This window comes from Pleurodeles waltl, chromosome 5 (genome assembly GCF_031143425.1).
Source record: "Pleurodeles waltl isolate 20211129_DDA chromosome 5, aPleWal1.hap1.20221129, whole genome shotgun sequence".
Classification (NCBI taxonomy): domain Eukaryota; kingdom Metazoa; phylum Chordata; class Amphibia; order Caudata; family Salamandridae; genus Pleurodeles; species Pleurodeles waltl.
Window position 1 is genome coordinate 1,146,523,337 of NC_090444.1, and position 13,189 is coordinate 1,146,536,525.

The 13,189-nt window shown below is 41.6% G+C and overlaps 1 protein-coding gene across 1 annotated transcript in view; it reads left to right on the forward strand.

Annotated features, from left to right (window-relative positions):
* Nucleotides 1-251: 251 nt before the first annotated feature.
* NUS1 (NUS1 dehydrodolichyl diphosphate synthase subunit) overlaps nucleotides 252-13,189 on the forward strand; it is a 69,375-nt gene continuing 56,437 nt past the window's right edge. Inside the window, exon 1 of the mRNA XM_069235370.1 lies at nucleotides 252-795. Coding sequence (XP_069091471.1) covers nucleotides 267-795 — 529 coding nt within the window. The 5' untranslated portion in view covers nucleotides 252-266. The remainder of the gene's footprint in view (nucleotides 796-13,189) is intronic.

Genomic DNA, 13,189 nt, shown 5'->3' on the forward strand with positions numbered 1-13,189 from the left:
GATACCTAATGAGAAGAAGCTTTCCGTTCATTGTGGGTCTTTAGAATTTCCAAATAATAGGTATAAGAAATTCCCTCCGGGTGTTTCGGTGTCTCATTCCACGGAACACGCCCACCGCTACACTCCTGCACACTTAAAAGGCTTTATAGCAGAGCGGTCGCCTTAGAGATTGCACCAGCCATAACCTGTACTTCTCTTTTCTCGTATAGTCCCCGCTGGAGTCCTTTCATTCGTTCCCAAACGTCAGCCCCTTTTCCTACCGGCCAATGAGTCGCCTCCAAGTGCCAGAGCCAGGGGTGAGAGTTGAAAGGTTACAGCCAAGATGGCGGCAGTCGGATTGCGGCGTTGGCATTGATCAGCTGGCGCTTCCTTCGGTGACCTGCGAGCCAGTGCGAGCGGTCTTGGGAAATGCTGCCTTAACGCATACTTTTGGTCTTGCTATGGCGGCGCTCCTCGCGCTGGCCTGGCAGCTGCTGTACGTGCTGCTGCTGGCCTGGCGCGCGCTCTGCAGCCGGGGATGGGTGCGAGGACTCGTGCGGGTAGCGACTGCGTTGCTTGTGCCGGGTGCGCTGGGATTTCGGCCGCTTCAGGGGGATGGTGGCAGGGCTCTGTCTGGCAGGAGACGGGGATACAAGGCGCTGCGTTGTGGGAACGGACACAAGCTTCCCGAGAAGATGCCCCTTCATGTGGGTCTTTTGGTAGCGGAAGAGGAGCATAGCTTCCCGGACATGGCAAGCGTGGTGCTGTGGTGCGTGGCCGTGGGCATCTCTTACGTGAGCGTCTACGACAACGAAGGTAAGGGGCCGTACCTAACCGCGACACTCCACACTATTAATGTTTGTGCAATTTCATGGGAAGAAATCATTGGGCCAGCATTTTAAATATCAGGTTGAGAGATGTGCTTTTCTGACGGTCCGCACGGTTACACCTACTTAAAGCACCTATTACGTCTTCATATTTCGTATAACCCTTTGTCGTGTTGCCCGTCCAGGTCTACTAGTTTTTTGTGTTTATGTATAAAGCTTGTTCTGACCCAGATATAATTTTACTTTATAGCATGTGTGGCACTGAAGCCTGTGTCACCGCCGCTATCACACTGCAACGTGTTAGTGTGTGTTGTTGGCAGAGTGTTGTTCACTTTGAGCCCACCTTGGAATTGTTTCAATGTCCTGTTTGATAACCGCTCCTCACTGGTCATCGTGTTATGGGGCATATTACATAGCAATGTGATGGATGATAGTGTGAGAGACGCACATACTTAAAACGTTAACGTGACAGCTAAGAACAACTCTCTAGGTCCTCTTATTGTGTTGGGAGTATCCGATTTCCATTGCTGTCTGTGGCAGGCGATTATCCACTCCGTGATCCTTGTGGATCCGCAAGAGATAACGAGTCTTAATAGACTGAAAGAGAGTAAGAGATATTTCTGGATAGTCTGTTTTACGGGCCTTATGTATATAATCGCTGGTAAAGTGTCACTTGAGATTTACAAAGAGGGACTACGTTATTGCTTTTCTTTTGCGTTATAGAGTGTGAGTGTACAGCCAATCTATTTGAGACCTGGACGGTGGACTATGCCAGCCTCTTTAGACCAGCAGTTCGTTACAGATCTCTCTGGTCTAGGATGCCAGCTTATTAGTTTAGGGTAGAGTGGTTATTTAAGTTTTCCCGGGGTAGCCTGTATCTGCGCCGTCCAGTTGCCAGTAAGGTTCAACAGGCCCTTCCATACATTATGCCCCTTTCATTGATAAGGAGGGATCAGGGAATGTATTGGTGTAGCTATGATATTGTGAAAAGGATTATATCAAATTGATGTTGAGGACTGACATACATTTTAGATTATCTGCCCTCCATTTTATAGTCCGAGTGATAAGGTAAAGTTGGCATAATTTATTATGGCTGTGAAATCCTTGGGGGGACAGCGGGTGGGCAGGTAATGCAGTTAGTGTCATGCCGTGCGGGTTGTTTGTCTTCAGTTGTAAAGTCGCAGATGTTACTTTTATTGTTGATTAGAGAGGTGTGATTATCATTTGCCATCCATATGGCAACCATGGTTATGTTGATTAGAGCTCCCTTATTTGGATTGAATGCCAGTGTCTGACCTCTTGGTATTATGATGTGGTGGTCTGTACTATTCCACGGTTCTCAACCATGCCTAGGTTGGTAGGATATCATTCTGAGTTCTGTCCCAGAGTCCTGTCCCAGTACTTCATCTAATTATCTTGGGTACAACCCCGTTTTTATCTCTCTTCTGATACTTAAATGCTCTTCAATGCTTCAATTCTAGGTGAACGATGAGTTCTACTGCTATTTTGTTTGTGGTGTTTGAGTATAATTCAGATTTTCCTAGCTTTAGTAATGGAAAGTCTAGACTTTTTTTAAAGACACAGAGGTGAGTATTATGCTTCCTTTTCTTGCTTTAATTTAAATACCAGCCAAGATATTACAAGGAAACTACATCTCCCTTGAAACCATGGAAGAAATAAGTCAACAATGAAGTCATAAAGTTACAGCCAATAGAGCTCAAATGCAATAACTCCCTCAACTACGAGCAACAAATCCTCTTTATTTGCTCCTCGCAGTCAAGATAAGTTTCACTATTAATATGTGCATGCCTTCATAATCTATTTGTTGCTCATTGGATATTAATTCTTTATATACATTGGAGACTGCGCTCTCCTGTCGAGTGCATCTGTTTTGCGCACAATCGCTTCTTTTCCCTGTTATGTTCCGAGATGAATGCGCTCTCCTCATTGTGCGCCCTACTTTTCCTGAAGAGACTTGCTTCTCTGTTTGCTGCCTCACCGCATGACGCTTCCTGCACAGCTCATGTCTGCTCCTTATTTACCGGAGTTTTCTCTCGTTTGCCCTTTGTCCTCCCAGCGGGCTCAGCTTGTGGGTTGAGCCCGACTATATCCATCTTTTTCACATGTGTGTGGGAGTGTCTCAGTCTCTTAAGTACTCCCCTTGTCCACGCCACCTGCCTAGATACTACTTTTAACCCCTTGTGAGTCACTTCTGTTTGTCTGAGTAATTTCATATCTTTTGACAGGTTTATTTCTTTAGTAGAACCCTCAACTTTCAGTCTGATGGCCTGTGACTCTACCATTAGGCTAAAGAAATTTAAGTAGGGAACTGAACAAAGACATCCAGACTAGAACCCACAACCTCCTGGTTGCTAGTTTGAGACCTTAACTTCTAGGGTATAGGTGACTGCTACAAGCCAAAGGTAAATTGAGGGGGTAAAAAGAGGACACAGGTGGCTAAATTGGCTGCAAGGGGACACTCAACTGCAGCGGAGTCAAGACAGGAAGGTGACACAGGTGCCTAAACGAAAAGGACAAAGTACTTTCACGCTACTAAGCATGTTTTAAGACTTTGGAGGTACTAATCTTGCTAGCCATACTCTAATACTGCATGCTCCTCCCCACTTCTTTCAACTTACTCGCAATAGACGTTCTAGTTCCAAGATGCTTAATGTGCAACCGAACTTGGACTTGCATTCCCTTCACTTTTTTTGGTTTAAAACCTGTAAATTCACTATTCCCCCAGCCCGCCCAAATTCCAGTTCAGCCCTGACTTCACTTGTATGCATTCACTTTAACCTACTTCACCACCACTTCTTGTAAAATCTCAAATAGCCCTTCCTCGGCTCCTAAGCCAATGTATTTCTTACAACATACCTTATCTTTATGTCACCTTTACCAACACACTAGAGTCTGTCGTTCTTTTTTTTAACCTTTGCCTTTTTTGTGGTATCCCTCATTACTTCTCCAACTGCACAAGAATATGCATTGTTCACAACACTTCCCCTCAGCACTTTAAGTGGAGCTTGCCTGTAGTGCTATTGGTGTGTTGTGATAAGACCAAAGTACTGAGTTAACTCCTGTTAACAATGGCACCGTGCTCGGGCACTGACCCATCTAGCATCCTATTGTCCTTTTCCACCATACCATTTCCTTAGGTTGATAAATACTGCACAGGGGTGTGGAATGTTTATAAAATACATACTTGTCCATGGGACAGGTTGCTTCATAAATCTACTTGTCATGTGTAAAAAAACAAAACAAAAACACTTGTCCCGTTGGTGCCATGTAGTGAGGTGACAAATTATGGCAGCAGTCTCATTATGTAAGAGCTCGGATAATATCCTCTCTGATTATGCCAAGGCTCATACTATTGTAGGGTTTGAATACTAGCAATTGACTTTTTTTTGCACCTTTCAGCAGATCTACATACTGGGACTAGAGCTAGGGGTAATCAATAGTTCTAGGTTGGAATGCCCTTTTGAGTCTGTACAAACCTACTAACTTGCCTGTTTTATAGGTTTTCAACAGTTCTTTTGTAATCTTTTCCTATACTGAGAAAGGTTGGACGATCACTCCTGATGTGGGCAGAAGTAAAACTTCTTCCGGGGTTGGGAAAAAGTGGTTGGAGGGAAAGTAAACCTATAAATGCACAACAAATCTTCGCATGAGCAAATCTACACATGCGTATTTGCTCGTGATAAAATGTAGTTCACAAATATTCTCCAGGAGTACGATATCCTAGCCTATGTCTATACATTTTTGTGAATTCATGAAAGTTGTAAATCTGCATGAATGCAAGGACATCTGCCATGCATGGGTGCACTTTTTGCTTTAAGAATTGGGCTCCTAAATAATTGGTTATGCAATACCTTTTTGTTTTTATTAAAATTCTATTCCTCTCTCTTTTTCAGTTGGCTTTACTGTGAGTGACAGCATTTTCCTCTTTCCTATGGAGCATATTGGCACATAAAGTAATTTTATTCAATGCCAGGAACTACTCTGGCAATGTGTGCTTTTTGAGACTAAAAATATTTTTGCTATTTTCCTAAGTTTGTTATGATGGTCAGGGCCTGACAGCTCCCATAACAGACATATTTTACAAAAACTATGTCAGAACAAGGCACACTTTGACAAAACCAAAAGGCTGACCAGTGTCAGACCTATTGGCTTTGCCAATGCTTGTTTATTATCATGTTTCCCATAATCTTGATGAAACTGGTTACACTGACCTTTTTTTTTCTTCCCTCCATTAAGAATATTTTTGGACATATTAACATGCATCAACGCATTTTACTTAATGATGCTTCAAAGTAATGGTACCTAGAATTTCACAGTAGTTTAGCATAACATTTTTTTTCCTGGTTGCGTTTTTAATCAGCATTTATTTTGTATGTAAATAATCACTCTTGCTTTCAAGCTTATGCATATATTCACATCTACCCAGCTAGCACTCTGGGTGTCTCTGATTTGTTAAACTTTGCAAATGTTTCTTCACATTTTTATGCTGGTACCAATGCCAGTAGTCAGTTCGAGCTTAGAACATTTTCTGAAGAGTGCTCACCATAATAATAAAGGCTTTGCATTAATGAACCATAAGTATACGTTCGAACAGCATTAACCGTTGGACACAAGGGCAATGCCCTTCCCTGATCCATAGTGTGGGTAAGCTGTCAGCCAAAGGGTTGGTGCTACAGGGGGTAGGGCCTAGTTGTCCCAGTGACAAAATGGATATGATAACTTGTCCTTGACCACCAAACAATATGTCCTGGGCGTTGGGCTGTAGGAATTTCACACTCCTGGTTGCATCTCTTGTGCTGTAGAACCAAACAAAATGTACTAGCGGAGCACAACAATTTTCTTTCTTTCCTTCTTTCTTTCTTTCTTTCTAAGTATTGATAATCAAAAGGTCAAATATGACTATATAATTAGTAAATTGTGATAGACTGTTCACAATCCATATAGATTCATATATTAACCTCAAGCAATGTAGGTTCTCATAATTTTATATAATGAAAATATTTATTTAAAAAATTGGTGACAATAATAAATAACATACAACACTAAACCCCTACAATAGACAACCAATCAACATAAAAGACATAATGTAAATAGATACAATAAAAATCCATAATCTAACACAGAAATAAACTTTGAGTCAAAGGACCGGATGATATTTTGTCGAATCCACGTGTAACATCAGCCAACACGTGTTTCGTCCACACATTGGACTTCTTCAAGGCTGATAAATCATAATTCAAAAATATTACATTAATAATTTAAAAATACAAAATCTGAAAAACAACTCCAAAGACTAAAGAAAGGATCACAGTTAGTCAACCTGCACCAAAAGTGTGTTGGAAATAGAAAAAGTGCCATGGAGAACCTACATCCCAAATTAGTCTTTGAGATTAATAAAATGATATAGTAAGTATGAGTGATAGGGATGAAATTTGATATGAATGTGGAGGTGAGTCACTATTTTTAAGTATAAAAGAGAGACCTATGTAACCCCCCAAAAGAGTTTTGAAGGGAAAGTACCTTAATCTCTCCATTTACCACAACTTTAGCATCACAGAAGGATGATGGACGGAGTGCTGAACAAAGCAACAACTCACCCCTGGTCACAGATCTGGGTTTAATCCATCGACTGGCGGTGAGTGTTTGCATTGTTTGAAAAGTTTCAACACTCCATCATTTTATTTTGTTTTGTGATGTTGCTTTGTGCACCCTAAGTGGCAGGGTTATGCCCAGATGTGGGTCCCTTGCTCTCGGCGCTACTGGATTAAAGCTAGCCTGGCTGATGAAGGGTGATACCCTGAAACTGGTCCCAGGTTGCTTGTTTCCTGTCCAGGAAGGACCTGGCCTAGCAGTTCGGGCTGGACTGTTCCAATGAGGCACAGGGTCAAGACTGATTTGCATATGGCTGGGTCCAAACTGGGGTGACGTTGCGAGAAAAATAACAATGGATTAAACCTAGATCTCTGACTGGGGGTGAGTGTTTGAAAAGTTTCGACACTCCGTCCATTATTTTGTTTTGTGATGTTGCTCTCGTACCTTTAGACATCTCTGGCTCCATACAGTGTGAAGTCAACTGCTTCCCTGGTTTCCTCTCCTTCACACTTTTAAGTGCCTTGCTTAAAACATGCAGGATGCGCAGTGGAGCACGTCTCATTATACACTGGAATTACATCATTTATCACACGTATCGCAGACATGGCCTTGTACTTTGAGTTCTTCTAGCTGTTTCTGTGAGAAGTAATTGTTAACTACTGTTGTGCATACTCATTTCTTAAATCATTAGTCATCCCTAACCCCCCCTTCCTACTTGAATGTATTATATTTTTTTCCCTCCTAGCTGGGTAGGTCACACTCACACCTCAACTAACCTAAGTAATTCTTAGGCTGATTCTCTGGAGCCCTCCATTCTATTTCCGATATCTAGTGCTTCATCAAGTGTTAACGATTCTGTTGATTATTTTTCAGTAGAAAAGATAATGTGATGTCAAACCACTAAGTTGGATTGTACACTAAAATGTTTTCTTGGTGTCGTTCTCACTTCCTGATAATCATCTATTTTTGTTTGGCCTTTTGTCAAACTTGAACAGGTATTTAAAAAATCTGCTTAGCCTTCCATGCTTAATGAATGCTCCAGGGAATTGCCATCTTTTGCTTTCAGGTTTGAATTTTAAAAACCTTTGTTGCTAGGTACAGTGAAACTTGACTTCCACTTGACCTGGGGCTCACCAGGTAGCTGTTAAAAGGGAGTGGTGGCGCATGAGACTGCTTGTTGCTATTGTAGGCGCTACCTACCTCACAGTTGAGATTGAAAACATTGAGTTAACACAGATGTATTATTGCACAGCAAAATTCAGAATGTGACATTCTAACTATTACCCTAATTAGATTAAGCATGTTGGACTTTGTGTAAAAAGAAGACAAAAACTATTTTGGAAAACATCTATCTATGGCACTAACAAAAATAGCGGTTGGGTTTCTAGAAGAGAAGAACATGAAATTATGCAAGAAAGGCAAATGTGCAAACTGTGTTATATCTCTCCTTAATGGGTTCAGCAGGCAGCGAAGTCTTCTTCAGTGGAGCATGTTTGTGGTCAGCTTCAGTGAACAGTTTTATATATTAGAAAACAGTTCAGTAATGTTTGGCCTCAATGCATCTGAACTGTCAGTGGCACATAGCACATTATTTTCACTAGCGGAAATAAAAGCACATCTAAACACAGCTAGGAACAGGGAAAAACTGCACTCTCAACAGCAGGGAAGAATTCTGCATCAGACTGATCACAGCAAAGGACAAAGCAAAATCTCCCAAAAGTCTGAGCTTACGTCACGTTATCTTGCTTGCATGCTTCTTTTTTCGTCAAAGCAACCAAAAGATCATCAATGTACTGAACTAATTCTGATTGGAAAGGTTTTTCCAATGGTTCCAAATTATTTTTCAACACCTGATTAAATATTGACGGTGACTCTGAAAAACCTTGTGAAATTCTGCACCAACTGTAGACCTCACAGAATTTGAAACAGAAAAGAAACTGACTATCCTCGTGAAGAGGCACAGAGAAAAATGCTTGTGAAAGCTCCACCACCATGAACCATTCTGCATCACATTGAATCTGAAACAAAATCACTGCTGGATTCGGTACCACTGGACAACATTTTACCACTGTATCATTAATTTTCCTCAAATCTTGGACAATTCTAAATTTGCCACTTGGTTTTCATAAACCCATAATAGGCGAATTACATGGGCTGCTCAGCACTTCTTTTAGAACTGATTCACAAAATCTTCAATTACAGGAATTACTCCTTCAGTTACATCTGGTGCCATGTAATATTGCGGTACAAATGGAATAAAAACATTAGGTTTGACTGTGACTTTAACTGGTTCAACTCCTTTGATAAGACCAATATCTTTTCCAGAAAAATCCCAAACATTTAAATTAACTGTATCCTGTAAATCAGTCAGGGTCTTTTACTGTGAAAGCAGGATAAAAACTAATCGGTGGAAACTCTTCATTCACTGAATCACATTCAGTTTGGATAGATTCATCATCATCATCACTATTCGTCTGAAAAGCAATTCCATCATTTGAACAGGTAATCAAACATTTTGTTTTGCACAATAGATCTCCTAACAAGGAAACTTGACTCGAGTCGCAAACTGCAAATGTGTGTGGTCCTTCAAAGTTTCAAATTTTCGCAGGGACTGGTTTAGTAATCGGGTTTGTCAAACTGATTTGCAACTCCTACAATCTGGATTGTTTTCCCAGAAAGTGTCACATTCGGAACTTCTGCTCTTCTCACTGTAGAGCGTGTACCTCCTGTATCAACTAGGAATGAGGCATCGTGACCCATTACCTTTCCATTTACATAAGGACCATTTGATCCACTTCTAACAAATCAGCTAACATGCATTCTTCTTCATCTAAACTTTGACTCTCACCCATCATTCCATCACTCATCACTTCATCATATGATTCATCCGCACTGTGAAGTGTGAACTGTTGCTGTATGATATCTGTAATTTAACTTTTGACCTGCGTTCTGCTGAGGAAGCAGCATCTGCTGCTGCACCATTGGAGCTTGAGGTATTTGCATTTGTTGCTTTGATACCATTTGTACCTGAGGCTGAATTAACTTGGACTGTAGCACCTGAAAACGTGGCGTTTGTATTTGCTGCATTGATTGAAAACTTTGCTGAGAAATCTGCATCTGATTATTTTGGACATTTAAATTAGGACCCATCATTCTCGGACCTCTCGAATTTTGAAATTGATTGTTTTCATTCATTTGTGTAAACATGCCTTCTTGTACCAGCTTTGGACACTCACGCTTCCAATGCCCCCCAAAAAACGCATCTGTGACAAGGGAACATCCTTTTCATTACCTGCATATCACCTGAATTGACCATCACTTTCGAATAGAAGTGATTACCACCTCCATTTCCACCACGACCTCTACCTCTTGCTTGATTCTGAAAGATGCTTCCCTGTTGCTAAGGATAATTTCCCTGCATCCCGGACTATGCTGCTTTAATCTGCATCACCACCGCCTTTTCCTTCTGCTTCATTTCAATCTCACCACTACAGTATTTTGCAAACTGTAACACTTCATCAACCGGTTTTGCTTGCCAACAAATCAAATGACTTAAGCATCTGTCCAATCTCCGGTCTCAAACCTTCAACAGATCTAAACCCAAAATGAATCGTGTCTTTCGGCTCAATTTATTTCTGTGCCACTTCAATGTTCAAATGCTCGCAGCAGTCTATCATAGTATGCATGTATTGACTTTCTCTTCATGTGCTGTTCTATCAATTCTCTGCCAATCAATACTTTTGGGTGAAATTCTCGTTTTTAAAAATGTTATCACTTTGTAATAGTACTTCATTACATCAGGTGATGGTGCACCTGTAACTGGATCTCATGGAGGCTCTGTTGTTGGCCAGTCTACACTCTCTTGCAGTCACCCCATAAATCAGCTGGAACCACTATTTTTAACAGGGTATTCAAGTCTTCCCACAGGAATTTTGCAAGCTTCAGAAACTTACCTGTTTGCTGGCACCATTCCACTGGTTTCCCTCTCAATCTTCATTCATCATTTGTAAATGACAAATATCACTTCTGCTCCAAGGGACACGTACAAAATATTCCTCCTGGAATTTCTCTAATTGGAACCAATTTTACTGTATTTTCAGTCTGCTGTACATTAGTATTCGAATTTGCAGGCTCCATTTTCTTCTGATCTCTTTTCTTCACCATCTGCCTTCCCATTTATCTTATGCTCCCCACAATAGGATATTCTAAATTAATTCTTTAACCCTTTAGCTGCTGGGCCCTTTTTGGCTATTTGGGGTAGTTTGCGCTTAGGCCTTCATAACTTTTTGGCCATATAAGCTATCCATGCCACATTTGTGTCCTTTTTTTCCCCAACAACCTAGAGATTCTAAAGGTACCCAGAGTCTGTGGGTTCCCCTAGAGGAGACCAAGAAATTAGCCAAAATACAGCTAAAATGTTGTTTTTTTTCAGAAAAATTGGAAAAAAGGCTGCAGAAGAAAGCATGTTTTCCCCCCTGAAAATGGCATCAACGAAGGGATTTGTGGTGCTAAATTCACCAGCTTTCAGGAACAGGCAGACTTGAATTGGAAAACCACATTTTTCAACACAGTATTGGCATTTTACTGGGGTATAACCCATTTTTACTATATTTTGTGCTTTTAGCCTCCAGTTAGTGACAGAAATGGGTGTGAAACCAATGCTGGATCCCGGACAGTTCAACATTTCTGAAAAGTAGACAAAATTCTGAATTAAACAAGGGGTCATTTGTGTAGATCCTACAAGGTTTTCCTACAGAAAATAACAGCCAAAATAAAAATATATTGAAATTGAGGTGAAAAAAAAACCAGCCAGATTTTCCACGTTTTACTCTAACTTTTTTCCTGCGATGTCATATTTTCAAAAGTAATATACCGTTACGTCTCCTTGACTCTTCTCGATAAACATACAAGCCCTATATATCCCCCCCAACCAAAACCCTAGGTACCCAGAGCCAATAAAGGAGCTGCACCTTGCAATGGGTTTTCATAGTATACCAGGTGTACAGCAATTCATTTGGTGAAATATAAAAAGTGCAAAATAGGTATCAAGAAAATCTTTGTATTTCCAAAATGGGCACAAGATAAGGTGTTGAGAAGCAGTGGTTATTTGCACATCTCTGAATTCCGGGGCGCCCATACTAGCATGTGAATTACAGGGCATTTCTCAAATAGATGTCTTTTTTTTACACACTGTCTTACATTTGGAAGAGAAAAAATGTAGAGAAAGACAAGGGGCAATAACACTTGTTCTGCTATTCTGTGTTCCCCCAAGTGTCCTGATAAAAATGGTACCTCACTTGCGTTGGTAGGCCTAATGCCCACGACAGGAAACGCAACATGGACACAACGTTTTTACATTGAAATCTGATGTTTGTTTTGGAAAGTGCCTAGCTGTGGATTTTGGTCTCTAGCTCAGCCGGCACCTAGGGGAACCTACCAAACCCGTGCATGTTTGAAAACTAGACACTTAGGGGAATTCAAGATTGGGTGACTTGTGGGGCTCTCATTGGGTTCTGTTACCCAGAATTCTTTGCAAACCCCAAAAGTTGGCAAAAAAACACTTTCCTTTCATTTCGGTGATAGAAAGTTCTGGAATCTGAGTGGAGCCACAAATTTCCTTCCATCCTGCATTTCCCCAAGTCTCCCGATTAAAAATGGTACCTCACTTTTGTTGGTAGGCCTAGGGCCCGCGACAGGAATAGATCACACAACGGTCAATGTTGGTCCTTACATGAGGGCAAGTGTTGACCCTGGGGTGATCCATTCCTGACGCAGGCACTAGGTACAGACACTCAAGTGAGGTAGCTTTTTTATCAGGACAGGTGGGGAAACACTGGGTGGTAGGAATTTTGTGGATCCCAGCATATTCCTGTAGTTTGTGTGACAGAAACGCAAGAAAGAAATTAGTTTTTATTCAACATTTCACCTTTGCAGTGTATTCTGGGTAAGAAGACTTTGGGAAATCCAAACAAGTTACACCTCTGTGGACTTCCCCCCCGGATGTCTAGTTTCCAAAAATGTCTGGGTTTGGTAGGTTTCCCTATATGGCCGCCAAGCCCAGGACTAAAAAAACTCAGGTGCCTGCCTTACAAAACTAGGTTGTTTTGTGATAAATAATTTTGATATCTCCACAATACGATTTGGTGGTGGAATGTGGGGCTGAACTAAATTGGGAAGCTCCCATGAGAGCACTCTCTCTGTGCTTGCCGCCACATGCACCTGTTATCTGGGTTGGGCTAACCCACTGTTGTCCTGCTGCATAGACAGCTTGCGGAGGGACAGCAGGACTGTCTTCATCACCTCCCTCGTATTCAATGGTAGAGGACTTGTCGAATGGTACTCCTCCGAATGAAAAATGTGCCATTGTCCCGTCCCTCAGATGCTGTCTCAGTATCTGCTGTCTGTCTCTCATCCTACGTCAGAGCTGTCCGCTATTAACCAGAGTGAAGGCTTGAGCAGCAGTCATCCAACGAGATGCCATCTCTGCTACTGGCTAAACTGTTCCTCTAAAACACTAGCCTATGTAGGTAGTCTCAAAATTGCTGGTGGGTGGGTGTGTGTGATACGTGCAACAGTAGAGGTCACCTTACCTTCGCTTATTCCCTCAATCAGCATGTTCTTTCAAGACATTAGAAAAAAGACACACTATTACTTCACCTTGTCACGTACCAATCGTCAGTCTTTAGCGCCTGTAGCGCCCAGCCCAACATTCATTATCGGTGCACCCACTCCCATAGCCTCCTCCTTGGATTCCCTCACTACCACCCAGC